General features: G+C 54.1%; 8 protein-coding genes across 8 annotated transcripts; 4 read left to right on the forward strand and 4 right to left on the reverse strand.

The window, feature by feature from the left end:
* Positions 1–348: 348 nt before the first annotated feature.
* Positions 349–1,879, reverse strand: NCS57_00089200 (uncharacterized protein; the record flags this gene model as incomplete). Its single annotated transcript, XM_053050967.1, has 5 exons — positions 349–854; positions 901–1,405; positions 1,458–1,584; positions 1,651–1,682; positions 1,736–1,879. The coding sequence occupies 5 exons, from the start codon at positions 1,877–1,879 to the stop codon at positions 349–351; spliced, it is 1,314 nt and encodes a 437-aa protein (XP_052919482.1).
* Positions 1,880–3,618: 1,739 nt separating this feature from the next.
* NCS57_00089300 (uncharacterized protein) lies at positions 3,619–4,089 on the forward strand (the record flags this gene model as incomplete). The annotated part of the gene is made up of 1 exon (XM_053050968.1): positions 3,619–4,089. The coding sequence occupies one exon, from the start codon at positions 3,619–3,621 to the stop codon at positions 4,087–4,089; it is 471 nt and encodes a 156-aa protein (XP_052919483.1).
* Positions 4,090–4,347: 258 nt separating this feature from the next.
* On the reverse strand, positions 4,348–5,621 carry NCS57_00089400 (uncharacterized protein; the record flags this gene model as incomplete). The annotated part of the gene is made up of 2 exons (XM_053050969.1): positions 4,348–5,253; positions 5,304–5,621. 2 exons carry the CDS (start codon positions 5,619–5,621, stop codon positions 4,348–4,350), a joined length of 1,224 nt encoding a protein of 407 aa, XP_052919484.1.
* Positions 5,622–6,599: 978 nt separating this feature from the next.
* NCS57_00089500 (TFIIB-type domain-containing protein) lies at positions 6,600–7,643 on the forward strand (the record flags this gene model as incomplete). Its single annotated transcript, XM_053050970.1, has 1 exon — positions 6,600–7,643. One exon carries the CDS (start codon positions 6,600–6,602, stop codon positions 7,641–7,643), a length of 1,044 nt encoding a protein of 347 aa, XP_052919485.1.
* Positions 7,644–11,559: 3,916 nt separating this feature from the next.
* NCS57_00089600 (Asparaginase) lies at positions 11,560–12,906 on the forward strand (the record flags this gene model as incomplete). The annotated part of the gene is made up of 1 exon (XM_053050971.1): positions 11,560–12,906. One exon carries the CDS (start codon positions 11,560–11,562, stop codon positions 12,904–12,906), a length of 1,347 nt encoding a protein of 448 aa, XP_052919486.1.
* A 1,751-nt stretch (positions 12,907–14,657) lies between these two features.
* On the forward strand, positions 14,658–19,099 carry NCS57_00089700 (Phospholipid-transporting ATPase; the record flags this gene model as incomplete). Its single annotated transcript, XM_053050972.1, has 3 exons — positions 14,658–15,059; positions 15,119–18,591; positions 18,646–19,099. The coding sequence occupies 3 exons, from the start codon at positions 14,658–14,660 to the stop codon at positions 19,097–19,099; spliced, it is 4,329 nt and encodes a 1,442-aa protein (XP_052919487.1).
* Positions 19,100–19,292: 193 nt separating this feature from the next.
* NCS57_00089800 (Sacchrp-dh-NADP domain-containing protein) lies at positions 19,293–20,712 on the reverse strand (the record flags this gene model as incomplete). The annotated part of the gene is made up of 4 exons (XM_053050973.1): positions 19,293–20,159; positions 20,211–20,283; positions 20,333–20,489; positions 20,541–20,712. The coding sequence occupies 4 exons, from the start codon at positions 20,710–20,712 to the stop codon at positions 19,293–19,295; spliced, it is 1,269 nt and encodes a 422-aa protein (XP_052919488.1).
* A 389-nt stretch (positions 20,713–21,101) lies between these two features.
* Positions 21,102–23,019, reverse strand: NCS57_00089900 (MFS domain-containing protein; the record flags this gene model as incomplete). The annotated part of the gene is made up of 4 exons (XM_053050974.1): positions 21,102–22,225; positions 22,275–22,365; positions 22,412–22,675; positions 22,726–23,019. 4 exons carry the CDS (start codon positions 23,017–23,019, stop codon positions 21,102–21,104), a joined length of 1,773 nt encoding a protein of 590 aa, XP_052919489.1.
* Positions 23,020–23,743: the final 724 nt, after the last annotated feature.

Genomic DNA, 23,743 nt, shown 5'->3' on the forward strand with positions numbered 1-23,743 from the left:
GTCAGCTCCTATTCGCGAGCCAATGGTTGGGCGTGCTGAGGAAGGCGTCGGCGCTGAAAGTCGGAGCCAGATGAGGACTGAGAGAACAATGAAATAGGAACAATTGAGAATTGACCAAAAGAATTTTTGAAAAACCTGTTGCGCCAAAGTTGGCTCTGACGGGGAATTGAAGTCGATGGCATGTGAGCTCAGACTGAGATGTCGCGATAAACCTCAGACACGTGGGGTCACGTGAGTTCCCTCGACTGAGAAGACGCCGCAATTGTTCTTCCTTTGGGCAATTTAAATGCCCTTGAATATTATTTAATTCATTCATATAGGTACTCTATTCTTTTTTCTATGCGCGCTTTATCCGACAACGCCCTTTTCTCTCAATGAGATGACATCGGCTTCACTCAGTCCGAGATGCTCCTGTAGCACTTCATCCGTGTGCTGGCCCAAAGTTGGCGGCACACTTCGAATGGTGGGAGGAGTTTCTGATAGCTTAATGGGTGTGTTGACCATCTTGATGGGACCGCACTCCTGATGGTCCATCTCGACCACCATGTTGCGTGCCTTTGTGTGCTCGTGGTTGAGCGTCCCTTGGACGTCGTTGATGGCGGCGTAGGGCATTCCCTTGCCCTCAAAGATCTCGAGCCACTCCTGTGTCGTCTTTAGCTTGGTGAGCGCCTCGATCTTGGCCTCGAGGTCTTTGCGGTTGGCGACCCTATCGGCATTGGTCTTGTAACGCGCGTCGTCCTTCCAGTGGGATTGGCCGAGCCCATCGCACAAGACGCCAAATAGCCGATCGTTACCTCCTCCAAAGAGGATTCCTCCGTCCTTGGTTTCGAATGACTTGTATGGCACAATCGAAGCTATTCCAGTTAGCAACTCGCGCTTCAAGCTCACGACGAGACTCACGATGGGCCGTGCCCCAACGACCGGAATCCTTCTTTCCGCTGATCAGACAGCTGCTGGCGATGTTGGCCAAGGTCGCAGTCTGGCAGTCACTCAACGCAACGTCAATATGCTGGCCCTTGCCAGACTTGGCCCTTCCGAGGAGCGCAGCCATGATGCTGTTGCTAGTGTAGAGACCGGTTGTTAGGTCAGTCACTGCAACACCAACCTTGACTGGTGGACCGTCCCGTTCGCCGGTAATGTGCATCAAACCAAACTCAGCCTCGACCATTACGTCGTAGCCGGCTCGGTTGGCATACGGGCCCGTTTGGCCATAGCCGGTGATGGAAGCATAGATCAATGCTGGGTTGATCTTGCGGAGAGTCTCATAGTCCATCGAGTACTTCTTCAGAGTCCCCGGGAGGTAGTTTTCGACCAGAACGTCGCATTTTGCGGCGAGCTTGTGGAGGACCTCGACTCCCTCCTTGTGCTGAAAAGACAGGCCGAGAGACTTTTTGTTTCGGTTCGCCTTGAGAAGGATGAGCATCTAAACTTGACCATCTAGGGGAGGCTTGACATACCCCAAGGAAATAAGCAGACTCGCCAGGTCCCTTGGCCGATGAACCCTCCTTGTACTCGGCATATGGGGGCCCCCATGCCCTGGTGTCATCGCCTCGAACAGGGTGCTCGATTTTGATCACCTCAGCGCTGCGCGGTTGGCCAAGTTAACGCCTGGCCAGGGCCTTGATGACATCCAAATCCTCCTAGACTCACCCAAGGTCACCCAAAATCTGAGTACAGTATGGCTATGACGGTCAGCGCTTGCTGGGGGCAGGAAATTGCGGATAAGAAAACTCACGCCGGCTAACACTCTTGTCATGTCCAGCACGCGAATGCCCTCAAGCGGAAGACCGGTTCCCACGGCGCTCGAGTACCGGCGGACGCGCAGCAAGCCATTGAGAGGCTTGGAGCGCAGGGATCTGGCGGCAGTGAACAGGCTCATGTTCCGCGAGGCTAAAGGGGTTCAGAGGCGGTGCAAACAGAAGTTCTCAAAGAAAAGAGCCAGAGGGAAATTGAGGTTAATTAAGCCTTGAGAGATTGAGGCGATCGAGACGTTTACACCGGAGCCGGAACAGGAGCCGGAACTCGAGTTGATCTTGGCGGTTATGAGCGGCGGGGATTCGGGGCTCCTCGGCATGCGATAGTGTTAACCCGCGCCGGGCGATCAAGCGTCAAGTCTTCGGTGCCGAGTCAATCTTGCCGTTGACGAGTGTCATCGGCTCCGAAAGAGTTGCTGAGGAAAAGGCAGGCATTTCGGAGCCGGTGTAACAATAGCCAGTCGCATCGCAATAATGGGATGACTTCAAGTTGAACATTGATTGAGACACGACGGGAAAGATGGGGATATCGCCGCGAAACAAGTGCCAATTGAAGCGAGCGTGCTGCGAATTCACGCTGGCTTGCGTTGCATTGTGGGCGCAGCAGAGCAAAAAGTCTGGGGGTCGTCGATCATCCATCCATAGCGGCTGAGGCAGTTTGCGATGGGCATCAGCCCCCCCTCTCTGTGATGGAATCAAGCAAGACATTCATCATCGCGCAGCTAAATTCAGGGTTCAATTCGGGCTTTCAATAGCAAAGGATTGATATACATCCCTTGCATGAAACATTACAAACGGCCCGAGACACACCGACTTAAAAAAGAAGAAAAAAGCATCTGTTGAGTTGGCTTTTTTGCTCTCTTGTATCGAGCAAGTCCTTGCTTACAGTAATGCCCTGTCCTCCAGGCGGACCGTGCCAGTCGGGGCTTGCTAGAATGTTGGCTGTGTACAGTAGAGCCATTCCATTTCCATGCCATGCCATGCCATGCATCCATTTATGGCCATGGATGCGATTGCAGCATCTCCCCGTCTCGAACATGCTGTTCTGAAACAATTTTCTCTGGGTCATTAGCTAAAGTAGGACGACTCGGGCGTTGTTGGTCGTGATCCAGGCGTTGACATAGCCTCCACCGGCGTCTCGTATTGGGCATGGCCCATCGTGAAGCTTCTCTTTTTCGTTTCGTCGCTGTCGAACACCCCCCTGCTCGTGCTTGCTTTCCGGCTTTGACCAATCCGCGCCTCAGCCTCCCTTGGCGATCTATCACACTGCAAGCCCCAGGCCCGCATGAGGCTGTATCGGAGGACTCCCAGCGAGCGCCATTCTCAGCTTTCCCCCCAGACCTCGAAAGCCTCAGCTGCTCCTTTCGCGGCCTAACCCTTTTGTCGCATTGACAGCGAGGCGAGGATCCCTTGTTCTCCTAGGCCTTACTCTTGTTGGCGATAGGGTTCTCGATCCGTCATTACACACCGACCTAGGACGGCATATGTACGTTTACTCAAGCCCTCGCTGGACTCTGAAGCCAATTATAGAAACTGACAAATGAGCCGCCCGCCGTGCGCCCACCCTCCCGTCCGTCTCCCGTATCCCGTCTCCTCCTCTCCGTGGACGGTCGGAAGATTAAGGTATAGTGCTTTTGATAACCCAATTACGTGGCATTGCGCGGCTCGTAGCCGTTGCATGTTGGTTCCCCATTACCCAGGATCATGGTTCTCGTTCCCCAGGATTCCCCCACCTCCGTAGTGTCGCAGACATACATAATACGGGCGTTGTCTGCCCTCGTTGCTGGAGGGAGGACTTCTCTGGTAAAATGTCATCGTTCTTTCGTATCTCTCTCGTTTCATTTGTCTTGTCATCATTGCCGCCATGGCTATTCTATCGTACATCTACTCGTGGGTGAAGCCGCGCCAGAGTCGGCAGGACGACCAGTCCAGGACATTCACCTTTATCGGAAAGAAGAAGCGCACAAAGTCGGACCTCGAAAAGGTCGAGGAGGAGGATCACCAACGCCAGATCATGATTCGCAAGTCATTACAGAGCCGCGCCTCGTCGCGCGCCACCGACAGGGTGGAGTTCGACGACGGCGATACCGAAGAGGAGGAGCGCAACCCAGGCCTCAAGAGCGACTGGAAAGCCTACGAGGCCGATATCCAGCGCAACAGGTCGAAGCTGATGCGAATCCATCCCGGAGTTGATCGCTCACGAGCCCGCGCCGGCTCCTCGTCGAAGCGACCTCAACCCTACCCTTCCCCTTCAAGCTCAGCAAACCCCCAATCGCCGACGTTATCGATTACACCTGAAAGCCCAGCGTCACCGGGGATCGGAAGAGCATTTTAATACCCAAACAAACAAGCCCATGATTATACGAGACAGAAGGAACGGATTACAGATTACGACCCCGTGTCATTTGGATTGCGCAAGGAGTTGGATATACCACATGGCTACGCGCCTACACCGAGACGACTTCAAGATTGACGTCTTCAGAATCATGTCAGAGGCATAATGTAGATTCAAGCCTCTTTTAGTTTTACCGGAATAATGAAAACTTTCAACCTTTAACCTCCTTATCCAAAGATGTCGTGGCTGTTCCCCCTTTTAGGCGCCAATCTCGTTCGTGACCTCGACAAACTTCTCCCACTGCTTCCAGGCCTCGCCGCTCTTGAGAGCCCAGCGAGCCCTTCTGACGCCCTCCTTCCAGCGCTGCCCGCCGGGGCCTCGCTCCTTGATGACCTGGCCGTCGTCGTCAGGCCCCATGTCGCTGGTGTCGGCCTCGCAGATGCCCGAAGTGACCAGCAGGGCTGCAGTGTTGATCAGGATGAACTCGAGGAGTGGAGCATCATCCGGCAGCTCGTCGTGCAGGATCTTGGAGAGGATCTCTGCATTCTCTTCGGGCTCTTTACCACCCGACACTGTGTCCAAGGAGTGGGTGCTCAGGCCAAAGTCGCTGGGATGCACCTTGAAGTGCTCAACCTCGAGCTTGCCCTCGCTCGTCTCCTTGACCATCCAGCAAAGAGTGTTGCCGGCGCAGCTGACCTCGTCGAGCTCCTCCTCGCCGCAGATGATGAGGGCCTTTTTGAAGCCGGCCATGCACAATGCCTCCGCAAAGGCCGGGCCAAGGTCTCTTCGGCCGACGCCGATAACGCGCGCCTCGAGGACATCCTCGACGGGGTTGGCCAGGGGCCCAAGATTGTTGAAGACGGTCCTCCAGGGAAGCTGCTTGCGAACAGGCGCGACGTAACGCATGCCCGTGTGGAACACTGGGGCAAACAGGAAGGTGTAGTTGGTGGCGGAGTACGCCTTGACCAGTGTGTCTGGCCGGACGGCGCTGATGATGGGAGGCTTGGGCTGCATGCAGTTGACCAGGTCGGCGCTACCAGACTTGGAGGTGCTGGCCTTGTTTCCATGCTTGGACACCATGAGAAGTGCCGAGGCAAGGATGGAAGACGTGGTGCTGATGTTGAACGTGTTGTGACCATCACCACCAGTCCCAACAATGTCACACTGTTAACAGGTTAATATTAGAGAATGGGAGCGGTGCATGCAAACCTCACCAGACCACCTCTGTAGTTGCCTTCCTTTCTCCCCCTTCGCTCAATGACTTCCAGGAGTTGCTCGACGGGGATAGGGGCAGCCGCTTGGCGCATGACCCGGGCACACTCGGCCAGGACATCAGCCCTGAAGTCCAGCCTTGTGAAGTGCAGGGCCATGAGGAGCGAGGCCGTCTGCGCCTCTGTCACCTGGTTGGTGAAGAAGTGCGAGATGGCCTCGGCAATCTCCTGCGGACTGACATTGGTGTCGGTAGGCCAGAGCTTGGTCAGAAGCGGCTTAATGTTGACGGGCGGGAGGGCCTCTTGTGCTTGAGATGCCATGTTTTCTGAGCAACGATGAGAGGAGAAGCCGCTGGAAGTAGAGCGAAGGTGCTAGATGGTGAGCTGGGAGATGAGGCGAACCACAGGGAAACTATATAGAAGTTGCAATCCTATACTTTCTTTGTTAAAACCTCTGACTCTACCTTTCGAGATGCTATTGACTCAGTCTTTGTTCGAGGGTACGTACCTGTTTGCGGAGTGGTTCATATGCCCTGGATGATTGGCCGACCTCGGACAACAATATTAAGCCACCAGGGAGACAACAATCAGTATCAGGATGTCTGAAGGGGTCAAGGTTCAGTGAGATTAGTAACGAGATGTCAATCTTTTACTAAATTTCAAAGAGGTGATACTCTGCACTGGGTTTGTTATTGTGGTGTTGTCGTTTCAATGAATTTGCCATTTTCGTTGAATGAGGCTGGAGAATCCCATGGAAAGGGAAAGTTGTCGGTGTTAGCATGGAGTACCTAAAGAAGAGAAAATTTTGCCTAATAATGCCAAAATGTCAGGTACTCTTCGCTAGCTTATCTAACCACACTGTCCTGACAGCGGGAGCTTAACAAGTGGGGTGTAAGACACCAAGACAACAAAAGCCAATTTTCAATGCATATGCTCAGGTAGTTTGGAAGCGTCTCGGGGATTCTGCCTCATTATTATCAGGCCGTTGGAACGCCTTAATAACGGTGTCTTGCTCTTTCAATCACTTTCAACTCATCTCACTGGTTCGGAGTAACCGCCTGTGAGGCACGTGAGGCTGCCTAGCACCGCCCGCAGTGAATCACTGCGCCTGCTCGGGCTTTCTTGTGGCTTAGTCATCACTTTGGAGGTTCATTTGGCCTCCTCTCACCTCTTTGAGGCGGCCATTCATCATAACCTCAACAACAACCTCTGGAACCTCTGAACCTCCGCACTTCAGCGCTCCTCAGACCCTAAAGCACAATACACAAGTCTCAAGCGGCGGAGCGACACTTCTCCAACATGGTACCGCCTGGCAGCGGCGATACGAAAGAGGAGGCCTTCCAAGAAGATCTGAACAACATCCTGTGCTGCCCCGACTGCAGAGAGATCCCGCCAAACCTGATCGAGGAGTTCTCCAGTGGTGACGTGGTGTGCGAGAGCTGCGGCGTCGTAGTCGGAACCCGGATCATCGACACGCGCTCAGAATGGCGTACATTTGCCAACGACGACCAGGGCGGCGACGACCCTAGCCGTGTCGGTGGACCGCAGGACGAGTTCGTTGAAGGCCAGCAGCTCGCGACCACTGTGGCCTTCTCCGAGTCCAAGGCCCACAAGGCTTTGTCCCGCACTCAGAACAACACCAACCAGGACAAGGCTCAGAAGGGCCTCATGCAGGCATACAAGGAGATCGTTTCACTGTGCGAAGCTATCAACATGGGCCAGAACGTCTCCAACGCCGCCAAGCACATCTTCAAGCTCGTCGACAAGCACAAGTTCCTCAAGGGCAAGCCCCAGGAGGCCGTCATCGCTGGATGCATCTTCATCGCCTGCCGGCAGAACAACGTGCCTCGAACTTTCCGCGAAATCTTCAACCTGACCAGCGTGAGCAAGAAGGAAGTCGGACGTGTGTTCAAGCAGCTGCAGTCCTTCCTGCAGAAACTGCAGGGACAGGACGGCGAGGCGACAGGCCTCAACACCGTCACAAACTACGAGAACACATCCGTGGGCGCCGAGGATCTCTGTGGCCGCTACGTGTCTCAGCTCGGATTCAAGTACCAGCAGAAGATCTCCAAGATCTCCCGGGATCTGGCTGAGCAGGCCAATGAGATCTCGGCACTCGCAGGCCGATCACCCCTGTCAGTCGCCGCGGCATGCATCTACATGGCATGCCATCTCGTCGGAGAGCCACGCCCGTCTCTCCCCATCGCCAAGCAGGCGGGTGTCAGCGACGGCACCGTCAAGACTGCGTACAAGCACCTATTCGCTGCGCGGGAGCAGCTCATCAAGAAGGAATGGCTCGAGAACGGCGGCAGCATGGACAACATCCCCCAGGTTCAGGTTTAAGAACTGCGGGTGAAGGAATTGGGCATTGAAATTGTTTATAAGACGTGGTTTACAAAGCGATACCGGAACAGACCAAAGATTGTCTTTTCTCTTTATATTAATATATGATTTAAGCGACATCCCGTCTCTCCCATGTGTTGGTGTCCCTGATTGTCCCTGAATGTCATGCTTATTCTCAAAAAGGCATTGTGTCGTGTGTGACGATAGCATCAGTGAGGGAACTTCTCTACGCCTGTTGGCAACACGGCCGAGTTTGGTAGTATGAATAGTAATCTGAAATACCCGTCCATTCAACATAATGATTGTGACCTTTATTGTTGGCAATCCGTGGGGTTCCCAGGGGCGAAGTGAGTTGAAGAATATGGACATGTCACAAAACACTTGACTGTTGACCCCCAATTGGGTCATCCTAATCAGATTCTTACTGACACCTTCCGTTTCTTGTTGTCATATCATTGAAATCTCAAAGCAAGTGAAAAATGATCTCAGACCGAGTCAAGTGGATTGTGGCTACTTATTAACGGACCCTCATGCATGTGCTCAGGTGCAGGCGAACCATACATCGAGTGTGTCAAATGGCTGCACAGGGAACTGAGTTGGTGTGTTCAATATTCGCTCTTCAGTTGCATGGCTATTGCATGTATTTCGTGAATTTTGTAGGAATTTAAACAGTTCATCAGCTGCCAAAAGTCTTCGTGTTCAGTCTGGTGTTGGAGCCTCAACAGGGAGCCCGGTTGAGTAGAGTGACGGCCGTATTGCTTATAATCGAATGTATTAAACACTTGTTCACCAGCCTGCCCACCTTGATGCGAGATATCGTATGCCGAATATGAACGGCCCGGATGTCTCACACGAGGTTTACAGATGTGTGTGCCAATGACACTGTGCATATGCTTGATCATGATCACTCACAATATGCACTCCAATCTTATGCCGACTGCAGAGACAAAGTCATGAGTGTAACTTTGTATCTCTACGTACGTTGCAGCCGGGGTTGGTTTGCAACGCAACAACCTCGCAAAAGCTCGTTCTGCACTGCCAGGTCCTTTCGTTCTGCCTGCTGCATCGCACCCTTGCCGCGCTGGGCAGTCCCGTGGGGCAGACCCCCATCACGATGCGGATACCAAGCCGCAGCAGGGCCCAGGTCCAATTGCAACCGTCGCAGCCGATGGGACGTCGCCGATGGTCTCGGAGGCCCGAAGGGAGGCATATGCACCTGGGCACGCACATCTGACAGGAGAAAGGCCCAGAGCCAGAGCCTAGTAGAGAGAAGCCGGGCGCAGAAGGAGAGCCGGCATCGACGCTACGGCACGTCTAGGAGGGAGGCGTCTTCGCTTATCATTCGATCGGCTGCCGGGGGTGCGTGCTGCAGGGCATGTCTGAAGGCCGAGTTGAGTTTCTTTTACAAATGCTCAGTAGGCGCTGACGGCGCTCGCTTGTATCCATCGTGAACGGGCGACAGAGAGAGCCGTGTTACAACGGGGGCCCGGCGGGCAACGGGCGCTTGGAAGGTTCCATTCCAGCCAAGACTGATGAGATGGCGCATTGGCAGTCAAGGTGTCTGGACCCGCGAATAAGAGTCGCGACATTTGACGTTGGGGCCAGCTGCGAGTGCCGGCATGAGTTGTTGTCAAAGTGGAAATTGATGGGGCGGGAATGCCGTCGAAGAAAGCGAGCTCCGCCGGATGGACCATGATGGCTTTACAAGGAAGAAGAGGAGGGGGAAAAAACCTTTCAACGTATCATTCGAGACTGGAGCTCTAAAGTAGAGGCCGGAGCTTGGAGCAACGGGGGATCCCGCCGGACGATGGCTTCACGGACGGGTGATGGTGGCATGGGGTGAAGCAGCCGGACTTTCAGTTCGGTGAACCGGCTTGGACGGGTCGGAAGATCTGAAACCGTCTGGGCGGCGGACGGCCCTCCGGGAACGGCAGACGGCGGGGCTTGGCACTGGACTGAACGCCGAAGGAGTGACGATCCAATGCAAGCTACGTAACTTGTGTACTGTACTGTATGTATACGGGCGGCTCGTACACTGGCCACTGCATCTCCATGTTGGAGTGAGTGACGTGAGAAATATTATACGAGACTATTGAGCCAGGAAAGACCCGGGAGGTGGTTGCGAAGAACGATGAGGCGCGTGTCAGCGACATCATGTGAATCTAATTGCGAGATGGTGTTGCGCCACGGCCGTTGAGTGGTGTGCTCCTGTTGCTCCTTGGGGGGTGGTATAATCTGGAGAAAGGACGACAACCTTTTTATCCAACAGCCATGAGGTTTATTACAGAATGGATAGAAGCCATTCCAGATTGAGGAGATTGATGGACAAAAAAACAACGGGACACGGACATGCTCCAGAAAAAAACTGCCCTGGCATGTGAGAAGTTTTGATGGAATTGCCTCATATGGAGAACGGGGCATCGGCTGAGGACCCAGGTTGGGAAGCCCCACACGATGCCAGGCACCCTGACATGTACGTGCTTGCGTCTTGCATCTTGCGTGTCTTTTTTTGTTTTTCTTGATAATGATAACGAATGTTTTTTTAAGAATTATGCTGTTGATTACTATTGTTTACTTGTTTGTCTCTTCTCGAACCGAGGGATGAGAAGAACAAGAGAAACAAGAAGAAAGAAGAGTCAAGGGTCGACAACTTGCCCAGACCAGGCTTACGCTATCTAGCAACAACACCCATGGATGCAATGCATGTCATGCCACGAGTTGTGCTTTAGCGCACGCACGCACGCGCGTTTCTGGGCACGAGCGAGCCAGAGCCATGATTGCCATGAGCCGTGAACGTTCATCGGATATCCAACTCCAACTCGACAAGTCGGCTAGCAGGGGTTGGTAGACGTGGGATTCTCGAAAGGGAATTCTCGACATCCCGGAGCGCTTTTTGAAAGCAATCCCTGTCGAGGACCTGCTTGTTAAGGATTGGATAACTTTGGTTCAGACCATCCCATCCATGGATCCATCCCTCCATCCATCCCATCCACTGCCATCCTCTCTTGCCGGTAAATTGCAATGTTGGTATCGCCATGCACGTCGTAGAAGGCATTTCGTACCTAGCCTGCCTCCTGTGGCCAAGCAGCATCCACTGTCTGTAAGCGACGTCGCCCACCATGGATTCCATTCATGGGCTGGGACGTGCCTGCCCACATTCACTCGTCCATATCGGTGCAGATACAGGGCACCCCCATCTTTCACCACCACCACCACTGCTACTATCACGCTGCTGCTACCTCTCTCCCATCCACATCCATCCATTCACCACCACCACCACGCCAGGGTCCATATTGCTTGCCCCATGCTTGCTTGCCTCTGCCTGTCTGCCCCATAACAGCATGGAGCAAGCAACTTGGCCCCAGCCCGGGGTGTGGGCTTGCTAGGTTGCTTGCTTGCAGAAGCACCAGCACCAGCACCAGCACCAGCATCCACCATTGTTCTGCAGCCCGCATCGTGCAGCCAGTGGCTTGAGGCAAGGTCAGACCTCGGGAAACGGGTTCACCAAAGACAATAAAATGCAACCATGTCAGACCATGCTCCGGCGCACCAGGGTCGTAAGATGGAGTAGCTACAAGCTAGGTGTCTTGTCTACAGTCTACGATTCGTCTACCGGCCCGATGCACCGTGCTCAACTCGACCTCTGGATTTGACTAATTATAAACCGCTCCCGATGGTTCAACAGACGCATCCAAGCAGAGCTAGCTGCCTACCTTGGTTAACAACCAATCTTCAGCTCAGCTCAGCTCAGTCTCTCTCATCTTCACAGGCTGGACCTTGACGAGAAGGAAAAGGCGAGGCCGAGAGCTAACCGACCCGCCATCTGACGAGATCTACAAGGAGACAAGCTGTGTGTGTGAGAAGGAGAAGGCTCGTGCATCGCTCAGAGATCCAATATCAAAGAGATCCCGTCGTGATGATGCCTAGCTTAAAAACCGTCCATGCCCGCGCCTTGGTAGCCGCTGCTCCCGTTCTCTGCTCCGGGTCCGGAGCGTCGTCTTCTCTCAGTATGGCTTCATCTTCCGTTACCTGGGCTGCCTACCTGTGGCGCTTCATCGTGAGCATGCTGGCGCCCTCGACTGCCCTGCTCCCCTTTGGCGCCTGGGCCGCCTCCGTCTGGGGCTCACCCGTCCCCCCCGAGCTGTACCTCCAACCTCACCACCACTCGGCTCAGCAGCAGCAGCCGATGCAGACGGCCCTGCCTTTTGGTGCCAGGACCGTCTCCGACTTCAACTGCTTCTCCCCGAACCTCCCCAATGTCACCATCTACGCCACGGGGGGAACCATCGCCGGCTCCGCGGGCTCTGCGCACCAGACGACGGGGTATCATTCCGGTGCCCTCGGCGTCCAAGCTCTCATCGACGCCGTGCCGCAACTGTGCAACGTCGCCAACGTGCGCGGTGTCCAGTTTTCCAATGCCGACAGCATTGACATGAATTCGACCATGTTGATGATGTTGGCCGAGCAAATTCAGGATGATCTCGACAGCCCCTATACCCAGGGCGTTGTTGTGACGCATGGCACCGACACTCTTGATGAGTCGGCCTTTTTCCTCGATCTCACCGTTCAGAGCGACAAGCCCGTTGTTATGACGGGCTCAATGAGGCCTGCCACTGCCATCAGCGCCGATGGACCCATGAATCTGCTCTCATCCGTGACGCTAGCTGCGACGGAGAGCGCCCGTAGTCGGGGAGTCATGATTGTCATCAACGACCGCATTGGATCCGCTCGCTTCACCACCAAGGTCAACGCCAACCACCTCGACTCTTTTCAGTCCCCGGACAGCGGCCAGCTGGGCACCTTTGTCAATATTCAACCCGTCTTCTTTTACCCGCCCTCTCGTCCGCTTGGCCACCGCCATTTCGACCTTCAGCGCACCAATGGGCGCTGGCCCGGGCATCAACTCGCCCCTGATGCGGCATTGCCTCAGGTTGAGGTGCTGTACGGTTACCAGGAGCTCAGCGTCGGCATGTTCCAAGCGGCCATCGACCTTGGCGCTCGAGGAATCGTGCTCGCTGGACTCGGCGCCGGTTTTTGGACCTCAGCAGGCACCGAAGAGATCCGGAGAGTGGTCCGGGAGACGGACATTCCCGTTGTGGTCAGTCGGCGACCGGAAGGCGGTTTCGTTGGCCCATGCGAGGCAGGCATCGGCGCGGGTTTCCTGAACCCTCAAAAGGCGAGGATCCAACTTCAGCTGGCCCTCGAGACGGGCATGGACAATGATGCCATCCGAGCCCTGTTTGAGCATACAGGAGTGCATTAAAAGGGGGAGGCGAAGTGAAGCTCAAGCAAGCATCATGACTTTTTGCATTTCAACAGCATCAACAGCACATATTACCGACAGCACAAGTACACGACAGATGAGGGTAAACGACACCAGGGTGACAGTATCACCACATGCATGCATAAAAGAAAGGGATGGTATTTCAGGGCGCATGAATTTTTTGCTACTTTGGGGGAGCGAACCAAAACAAAAAGGGGTTGGCTATCTGCTTTCAACAAAAGATGATTTCTGCTGCGTTTTACCAGCCCGGGATGGGTTCAAGATGGTATGGATACAAAAAGGTATGGGTGGTATAGTGTCTTTTTTTACATTTGCAAAAGTTGGTGAGCTAAAGAGAAGGAGAGTGTCATAGTAGAGTAATCGTAATACGTACGAGACCTATGATATGATATGAGCTAGAGGGAGGGTAATGAATAGTTAAGTTAATAGCATGACATTTCTTACAGCTCATTTACTTTGTCCATCTTGTGTAACCGTTGAATGACGTCTGGAATGCAGTCTGATTGTAGTTATTAAAGATGATATGATGTTGCTTTACAAACAAAGACCCTTGTTCAACGTCACCCGTCTTGGCTTTCGTCTCGCCGGTTTAAGCTCCTGCGGAAGAAGCAAAACCGACAAGCGAGGTGGTACAGTGCTACGTGGTGGTGGTACTACGTACATCAAGGTAAGGTATGGGTACTCTGGGCGCGGACCGCCAGGCGAAGAAGTCTAGAAGGGTTGAGCAGCTCCGCTATTATCGAATCAACTCGGGGCAAGGATCTCATGAATGATGAGAGCGCGGTGGAGAGGTGCGAGTGGTCCTTGACGTTGTCAGACCAGGGGGTGCAGAGCAGGGCCAGCACGGACATTGTTCTGAATTTGAGGCTGCGATAGCAGGTACAGAGCAGGGAACAGTGGCTGATGGACGGGGATGGATAAGAAACGGTGCCTTTTTCTAGGAGCCCTTGAGGTCCACCATAACGGTGACAGTTGTTCCGTCAGGGAAGTTGGATGTAACTCTGCCCCAAGATGGAGACGGATGTTGAGACGGTCCTTGCAACGTCCTTGACCATGATCTAATCTTGGAAACGATGGATTAGACTTTGAGCAAAGATTGGATGAGGAGCTGAGCCACCGCCATCACAGGCCAGCTCCACGCTCCACGCTCCACGTTCCGCGCGTACACGCACTCCATATTTCGCCTCCAGTCTATCCATCCCTTCCCCCTGCGGCTGACGGGACGACCTAATTTTCACCTACTCTGGGGTTTTCGGGGAGTCCGAGGGACCGTCATGAGAATTATCATGGCCTTTGCACACGATCATCACTCGGCCTAGGACGAGGCTACCGTTCGTTATCCATCACTCTCTTTTTTCTCTACTAGTGACGGCCCTTCCAGCCAGTCGGACATCGGGCGAAACGGCCCCGACCACGCCACGCCTCGCTCATCCCTTCCTCGTAGCGTAGCATAGCGGTACAAGGCAAGGCAAGGCAAAGAAAAATACGAAGATCGAGATCGGGCCACTCCAAGAAGCCGAAACCCTGGCCTGCCAGGTCCAGTCTTTCCCCCCTACAACGGCCATTAGGTCATGGTCACAATTCCAAGAGTCGGAGCACGGCACGCAAGTCACTCGTTCGTTTCAAGACGCGCATCCAACTGCTTCCTTTGCAGCTCGCACATGGCCTTCCTCCACGACTAGCCTCAGCCAGCTCGCTTGACTCCTTTTGACGCCAGCCAGCCAGCCATCATGTCCCCAGGCCGCTCCGACCCGGAGGCGCGCCCAGGGCCTGAGCCGCCGGGCAGGGACTCCAAGGTCCGTCGCCGCTTCGGCCGTAGCAGCAACGACGCCAGTCTCTCTGCGCCGCTGGCCCGTCGCGTCAAGGATGCCGCCGCGTCCCTCTACCAGAAGACCGTCGTCGAACCCATCTTACGCCGTAAGCACATCGTTGCTGCCACCGACGGGCGACATATCCCCCTGCAGCTCGAACACGACAAGCCTCTGATCGACACCCGCCGTGGCCTCTCGTACGTGTCCAACAGCATCCGGACGTCGCGATATACCGTTTGGGACTTCTTCCCCAAACAGCTCTTCTTTCAATTCTCCCGCGTCGGTAACTTTTACTTCCTATGCGTCGGTGTGCCGCAGATGGTGCGTATAAACTAGCTCGATGTGACGGAAATGGTGCCATTGCTAACCCCTGGATCTAGATCCCGGGTCTCTCGACCACCGGATCCTACACTACCATCCTACCACTGCTTTTCTTTGTTCTCTTGACTATCTTCAAGGAAGGCTACGACGACTACCGACGATACCGCCTCGATCAATTGGAGAATGCTGGCTTTGCGACAGTTCTTGGGAGAGAAGATAAATATACGGGCAAGCTGAAGCCAATTACTCGATGGAGACGATGGAACCCCTTCTTGATCAATTCGACTGCCGAACCTCACCCCGCCCCTGACGAAGAGTTCAACGGACTACGATGGGTTCCCGTAAGATGGAGCGAGATCAAGGTTGGAGATATTGTCAGGCTGTGTCGTGACGAACCTATCCCTGCCGACATAGTCCTGTTGCACAGCGATGGAGAGAACAAGCTCGCATATATCGAAACCATGGCCCTCGACGGCGAGACGAACCTCAAGAGCAAGCAGGTCGCACACGCTTTGGAGAGTTGTGACACTCTCGAGGGAATATCCAAATGCGACGCCGAGTTCGTTGTCGAGGACCCGAACCCTGATCTGTACAACTTTGATGGTCGCGTGACTGTCAACGGCAAGACGGTCCCATTGACTTCGAGCGAGGTCATCTACCGAGGCAGCGTCATGCGAAACACCAATGCTGCCATTGGCCTGGTCATCAACACGGGAGAGGACTGCAAGATCCGCATGAACGCCAACAAGCACCCGAAGGCCAAGAAGCCCGCCCTTGAGCGTATCAACAACAAGATTGTCGTCACCCTCGCCTTCTACGTTGTTGTGCTCTCCGTCGGCGTGTCAGGGGGATACCTTAGATGGCAGAAGAGCACCGAGAGGCACTCGTGGTATCTGGAGCACGCCAAGGTGCCATTCTACCAGATCATCATTGCCTTCATCATCATGTTCAACAACGTCGTCCCTCTGGCCCTTTACATCAGTCTGGAAATTGTCAAGATTGGGCAGCTCCTGATGCTCAATTCAGATATTGAGATGTATGATGAGGAGACAGACACCCCTGCGCGCTGCAATACCAACACTATTCTCGAGAATCTTGGACAGGTCGGCTATGTCTTTTCAGACAAGACGGGAACTTTGACAGACAACGTTATGAAGTTCCGCAAGATCAGTGTTGCGGGAACCGTCTGGTTGCATGAGATGGATCTTGAGCCCAAGGTCGATGAGATTGAAGCAGCCAAGTTGGGCGACGAAGAGTCATCCGCCAGCGAACCATCTGTCTATAAAACTGAACCTGTTACAGTTGTTATTAGGGAGGAGCTGCAGGAGCCGACTTCGCCGTTGCCGCTCGCATCTCCATCTCGCCCGTCCATGTCACCTCGACCATCTATGTCACGCCGCCCCTCGATGGCCCCCTCGAGGCCTTCAATGGCGCCTTCTAGGATGTCGTTTGGCAGTCGCAGATCATCATCTCAGTGGCGCTCAACTGGACGCCCGGATCATGTCCAGCCCGATGTGACGACAAATGACCTGATTGAGTACATCCGTCTTCGACCCAACTCGGGCTTCGCCAGAAAAGCAAAGCAGTATATCTTGGCGGTAGCACTATGCCACACTTGTCTGCCAGAACACAAGGAGAATGGGGAATTGGAATTCCAGGCTGCGTCTCCAGATGAGCTCGCCCTTGTGAGGGCGGCTCAAGAACTTGGCTATCTTGTCATCAACCGCACGACTCAGACGATCACGTTGCATATCACTCACCCTGATGGACAAGAGGAGGAGCTCAAATACGAGGTCTTGGATGTTATCGAATTCACCAGCGCACGAAAGAAGATGTCCATCATCGTTCGTTTCCCTGATGGACGTATCTCGGTCATCTGCAAGGGTGCCGACTCGGCTATTCTTCCCCGGCTTAAGATGTCGCAGCTCGCTAAGCAAAAGGCAAATGAGGTGCGCAAGAGTGCTGATCTGGAACGCGAGATGTACCGACGAAGCGAGCAGCAGGAGCCGCGGAACAGTTTCGGCGGCAGACCCAGTCTTACAGTTCGCCGGAACCCGGGCATCTCTAGGGATAGGAGCACCAGCAGACGGCCCAAGACGGACAGAAGCAAGTCCTTTGAGTTCAGCAGACTTGCTCGTCGCTCTGAGGATAAGCCTCGTCTGTCTATCGCGACCCGCGGGGTGTCGATCGACGCACCCAGGGGTCAGTACTTGAATACTCCAGTTCACTACCAGCAGCCCTTGCCCGATCACCTGGCGTTCTTGGACGATCCAATCATTCTTGATGACTCGGAGACTTTCACAAAGTGCTTCAAGCATCTGGATGACTTTGCAACGGAGGGACTGCGCACTCTACTCTTTGCGCAAAAGTTCATCTCGGAGCAGGATTACAAGACATGGAAGAAGGTCTGGGACGAAGCCTCGACTAGTCTCAACAACCGTAAGGAGCGCATTGAGGAAGCCGGTGACATGATTGAACAGGCCTTTGATCTGGTTGGCGCAACTGCCATCGAGGACAAGCTGCAGAAGGGAGTCCCTGAAACCATCGACAGGCTGCGCAGGGCCAACATCAAGATCTGGATGCTGACGGGCGATAAGCGGGAGACGGCTATCAACATTGCGCACTCTGCTCGAATCTGCAAGCCGGGCTCTGATCTGTATATCCTCGATGTCAGCAAGGGTGGCTTGGATTCACAGTTGGTTGCCTTGTCCGAGGATCTCCAGGCTGGTTCGATTCACAGCGTGGTTGTTATCGACGGCCAGACGCTGGCAGCCGTGGAGAAATCACCCGAGTTGTCTGTTCAGTTCTTCAAGGTCATGCTGCAAGTCGATTCGGTCATCTGCTGTCGAGCATCACCGGCCCAAAAGGCGCTCCTCGTCCGAACCGTCCGGTCCCGTCTCAAGTCGTTCCGAGGAAAGAAGAGGCGAGGACTCACTCTGGCAATCGGCGACGGCGCAAACGACTTGGCCATGATATCGGCAAGCCATGTCGGCATTGGTATTTCGGGCAAGGAAGGTCTCCAGGCTGCTCGTGTGGCAGACTACGCCATTGCTCAGTTCCGGTTCCTGCAGCGGCTGTTGCTTGTCCACGGGCGATGGAACTATGTTCGCACCGCCAAGTTCATTCTTTATACGTTCTGGAAGGAAATGTTTTTCTATCTGCCAACGGCTCAGTATCAGAGATACACTGGCTACAGCGGTACTTCTCTGTACGAGGCCACAAGTTTGACTGTCTTCAACACTCTATTCACTAGTCTTGCCGTTATCTGTATGGGAATCTGGGAGCAGGACCTCAGCGCCGAGACGCTCCTGGCTGTCCCCGAACTCTATGTCTTCGGGCAGCGCAACATGGGTCTGAACATTTGGAAGTTTGCCCGGTGGATGCTTCTCGGAGCCGTCGAGGGAGTCATTGCTTGGTACGGTGTTTGGACAGGCTATGGATGGATCTCACCGTCTGCGCGAGACCAGGGGCTGTATGCTCTGGGCACGCTCACCTTCTCGGTCGGGGTCCTCTGGATCAACTGGAAGCTCTTGTAAGCAAAGCAGCCTTTGAGACTAACATTCGGAACATTGACTAACTGTCACAGTATCTTTGAGACCCATTACAAGTCAGCAATCGTCATGGTAAGCTTCTTTATCACTACGATTGGCTGGTTTGCTTGGCTGGCCTTCCTTGACGGGGTTTATGCGCCCTCGCCTTCTGGTCCATATGCCATACGCAACAGCTTCACTCATCTTTTTGGCGACGACGCCGTGTGGTGGTCAACTCTGTTCATCGTTCTCGGACTCATCGGGCTCATGGAGATTGTCATGAAGTGCTCTAAGCGGCTTCTTCTCATCGGCGGCCTCTGGCAGTGGCCGCCCTGGGGTCAGAGTCGACGTGGAGACAACATCGAGGAATGGGACGTGGAGCTTTGGCAAGAGTTGGAACAGGATCCTGCCATGCGGCAACGCCTCCAGCGCTTGTCCCGTGACGAGCCGGTGGACGAGGACGAACCTGACCTGGATGACATTATCATTGAGGAGGAAAGGGGACGGTAGCATATCTAGACGGGGGGTTGTCTGGCGCTTCTTTTGTTTCTGTCTGGTGTTTTGATACCCATAACCTACCTAGACAACGAGTGCTGGTTAGTACTTGATCAGCGGCATCATTCATTGGCTGTTTGCATAGATTTTCTTATTACGATACACGATATATAGCAGAGCAATCTAATAAGTAGAATACGGTATCACTCTACTCCTCCACAACCTTGATCTCTATTTCGACGCCTGCCTGTGGCCCCTTCAACCTCTCGACGAACTTGTCACCCAGCATGGCCGACGTCAAGATGCCTCCACGTTGGTGAGCCGGCGTACCGCCTTCAAGTAGCACAAGCGCCGCCTCGGTCAGTGACACGCCTGTAAAGACGTATGGGTCTCCTTGGTACGCAAACTTGACCTCGACACGGCGTGACGTCCCTTCTTGGTCAGGTATGGCCACGGTACGATACGTGAAGTGGTTTCCTCTTCGCTGCTCTTCAGACGGACCTGTCCCTGGTGGAAAGAGCGTCTTGGTGGCCAGGTTGCGTAGTGGAGGGATCTTGGTGATGGCAGTGGTAAGAAGGATAAACCCAGCACGGAACATCCAGGCCATAAATGGACCAGACTGTCTCACACGCGATGAGAAGAAGAAGTTCTTGCCGTATCCGTCTGGACCGAGAGAGTATGACTCTTGGCCTGCGAATAGACCCCAGCTGCGACCGATAATGCCCGTCTCTATCCCCGTCTGTGAGCCCTCGACTAGAGCACCCATGCCTTTAACCACCTGGACACCAAACACATTCGGCGCAGGGAGCACACCGCGTTTTGCAATTTCAGCGCTGCTCCTCGGTATGGGTGACAGTACAAAAGGTGCCGATGCGGCGGCGATCCTCGCGGAGCCGTAACTCATCTCGAGGTCGCACATGGAGTTGATGCTGCCACCACTGAAAGAGCCCCGGAGATCATCGAGCGAGACGAGCACCTCGCGAGTTGGGAGGGACATTGTTTCGCGGATGTGGCGCACGGCGAGGTAGGTTGGGAGGTCGGCTGGTACAGCACCCCAGCCGGCGGTCATAACTATCTAGGTGTGCTGTCAGTCGAGGTAAGGAAAGTTGCACAGGAGAGAGGTTACTCTTGAGCCTGATTTACGGGCTGTTTCGTCATACTTGGCTATTATGCCCTGCATCCACGGCATCTCTCCACTACTGTTTCTTTTGTAAATCGGGGGTTTCTGCAGTCAGTTGGAATACTTACCAGTCAACGTAATCAGTCCCATTCTCAGCGCAGGCCTTGATTACAGCCGTTCCACAGGTCGAAGAGTATGGACCAATAGTGTTGATAATAACGCGAGCCGTCTGGGCAAGCTCGGCGATGGCAGTGTCCGAGTTGAGATCAAGGGCGTAGACGGTGCCTGGAGTAGTCAGCATGGATGAAGGGTCTGGTGAAGCGAGGCTTGACGGACATGTTGCTCCTTTCCCCTTGAGCTCTTCCTGAAGATCCTTGAGCTTTTTCTGGTTTCGACCTGCGATGGCCCACGAGACGGTGTTGGGGATGGCTTTTGTCATGTAAGCCGCACAGAGACGACCCGTGTACCCAGTCGCACCGAGGAGGACAATATCAATCTTGTCAGCCATGATTCTAGTATATAAAAGAAGACTTTGAAGATCTGTATAATTAAAAAGGAATAAGGGTTGCTGAAAGACTTCTTTTATAAGTCAAAGACTCGCCTGTCACATCGGCCGAGTGGCGGACGAATCGAGGCCCGGCCCCACTCTTCGGCGTGATGCAGATCCGGGCCCGGGGGTCGTCGTTGGACGGAGCGGGGCCGGCGGAGCAATTGAAGGCCGGTCAAGCACGACTTTACATGTATAGCATGACGGGATGAGCTGATGAGCACGATGTTTTCTGGATCCCTTTCTTACGTGAGATGAGGCAATTGAGTCATATACCAATTTTGTATATTATATTCAAATCTTCCTGCTTGGACCTTCGACACTTCTTCATCTATATCTCATTTCTATTACTAACCTCTTCTCTCAACATCTACCGTCTCCTCATTCATAACACCCTCACTCCTCTCTCTCCTCGCTGGAACCTTGCCAATAATCTCCATACCCCTAAACGTAAACACCACCAGACCCAGCGCCATGATCAGGATGGCAAAATTGGTCCAGCCTCCCGCGCGGAGGCCCTTGAGCGACGGCGCGTCCCAGGCCTCGACGGGCCCAACGTTCTTGACGTCAACACCTCGGTCGCTGGCCATGACAGAAGACTGGATCGCCGTGGCGATAGCGAGGGCAATGGCTCGGCCGATCATGCCTGACGAGTTGATGAGGGCGCCGCCGATGGCTTGATCCTCTTGAGGCAGTGAGTGAGAGGTGAAGAGCGTGAGGCACGGCCAGGCTGTGTCAGCACCAATAACGGAAAGAATCATAGCCCACATGCCCCAAGCAAAGTAAGACGTTGTCGGAGGAATAGGCACGGCATAGAGAACGGCAGCGATAGAAACACAAACATGCCCGATAGCGAGAATGAAAAAGGTCGGGATGCGGCTAAGCAGGTGAGCAGTGATGAAAGCAACAATGAAGCCGCTGACACCAGTGGGGATGAAGCGCAGCATGGTCTGCAAAGGTGAGAGGCCCTGGTAATCCTGGAAGTAGTAGGTGGCATAGATGAGAAAGTTGTTGAAACCACCAAAGAAGAGACCCATGATGCACATGACGGACGTAAAACGCCAGTTGTTGAAAATAGACACCTTGACTAGGGGCGGGCGGTCCGTCTTGTTCTCGAGATAGCGCTGCCAGAAGAAGAAGGCAACGATGATGAGAACCGACACGACGATGAGGACGGGGATCCACGGCGCCGTCCATCCGACCACGTTACCCTCGGTCAGGGCAAACATGAGGGCCAGGAGTCCGCAGGTGATGAGGGTAGCGCCGATCCAGTCGACGGCCGCCGTCTTGGCCCGGAGGTTGTCGTGAGCCGGCCGGAGTCCGGGAGGAGGGGGCGGGATGAAGAGCACGCCGGCGACAGAGATGAGGCCGGCCATGATGGCGAGGGCGCCAAAGACCCATTTCCAGCTCGCCCACTCGGCGATGAGACCCGAGACAAGGTTGCCGCAGACGCTGCCGAGGGGGGCTCCAGCGGCTGTAGAGTGTCAGTCTGTGCCTGTGTTCCAGTGAAGAATGAGACTCACCGTATGCGCTGAAGGCATAGTTCTTTGCCTTGCCAGGGGGAAACGTAGTACCTAGGATACCAATAGCAGTCGGCACATTCGCAGCAGCGCCCTATCTCGTCAGTTTATCACTCTTAAGTCTATCACAAGCAACTCACCAAGCCGTGCAGCCCCCGAAACAGGTCAAACGCAATCTCGGTCGGGATGAATGCGTTGACGACGCAGCATATAGTAACCCAGAAGGATCCGAGGATAAAGATGAGGCGCTTGCCATAAATGTCTGCGATGCGACCCCAGAGGAGGAGGAAGCATCCAAAGGTGAGGACGTACGAGGACACGATCCATTGCTGGCGCGTGTCGGGCACGTCGAGGGCCTTGCCGATCTGGGGGAGGATGATGACGACGCTCTGACTGGCGAGGGTCTAAAATGTTGTTAATGATAAGTCAATGCCATTGTTTAAAGTACACTCACATTGAGAAAGGATGCTCCCGTCACCGTCGTGACAAGGGCGATGCATCGCGCCTTGGACAGGGTCAGCTCGTTCTTGGAGTCGATGGAATCGTTGTCGTTTTCATCGTCGTTGCCAATGGTGCTGGCATCAACAATGTCGTTGAGATTGGCATTGTCATTGTCATTGTCGCGGCCGAGACTCGTCCGAGTCTGTGGCGTTTTTTCATTGTTTTGCTCTTCCAAGACAACACCATCATTCCTCTCTGTCGCAGAGCTGACCCCGATCTCGGCCTTCTCACCGTCGCGACCCGTCATGATGTTTTCAGTGTCAGTCACTCTTCAGCAACTCGTCAAGTATACAGGATCCGTCTCAACGAGTCAATTGAAAGACAAAAACCAACTTCTCTCTCTACGAGCGTCTCATTTCTCCCAACACGAACCGGTGAGAGACGTGGGTGGCAGGGCGTCAGGTTAATATATGTCACAAAACACCACCACCCAACCCAGACAAGTGATTTTTTTGCCAAGAATGCCCCCAATCGCATGCATTCTTCCTTCTGCCTGTGGGGGCATAGCAAGGTCGGAGGTCATTAGGCGAAAGGATGGCGAATCTTGCAGGCCTTTGATTTGATTTGGTTATTATTCCCGGGGGGGGAGGGAGGGTCAATTCCTCCACCACCAAGATGAGAGAGAGACTCTTGAGGCACAGCTTCTTTCTCTTCTCATTGACTGGTGTATCCTCGTAACTCCGAGAAGGCATCAACCTCAAAGAGCACTGCAGATGCATTGGCAACTCTATCCGGCCGGGGAAGCTGAGAGACTACTCCAACTTGGCGTATGGAGATGATGATCCCCCCCGCTTCAAAGACCCCTGGGGAACACAACAGCCGGGTTTTGCTTCCGAAGCCAGCCATCTCCAATGTTGGACAGACAAAGAGGTAGGGCTGATGGTCTTGTGACGTTTCTCTACCTATTCCGCTTTTATTATTATCCCCCGCTAGGAGTCAGCTAGATCTGTTCGAGTCAGTCTCGGCAACCC

This window comes from Fusarium keratoplasticum, chromosome 1, assembly GCF_025433545.1.
Source record: "Fusarium keratoplasticum isolate Fu6.1 chromosome 1, whole genome shotgun sequence".
Classification (NCBI taxonomy): domain Eukaryota; kingdom Fungi; phylum Ascomycota; class Sordariomycetes; order Hypocreales; family Nectriaceae; genus Fusarium; species Fusarium keratoplasticum.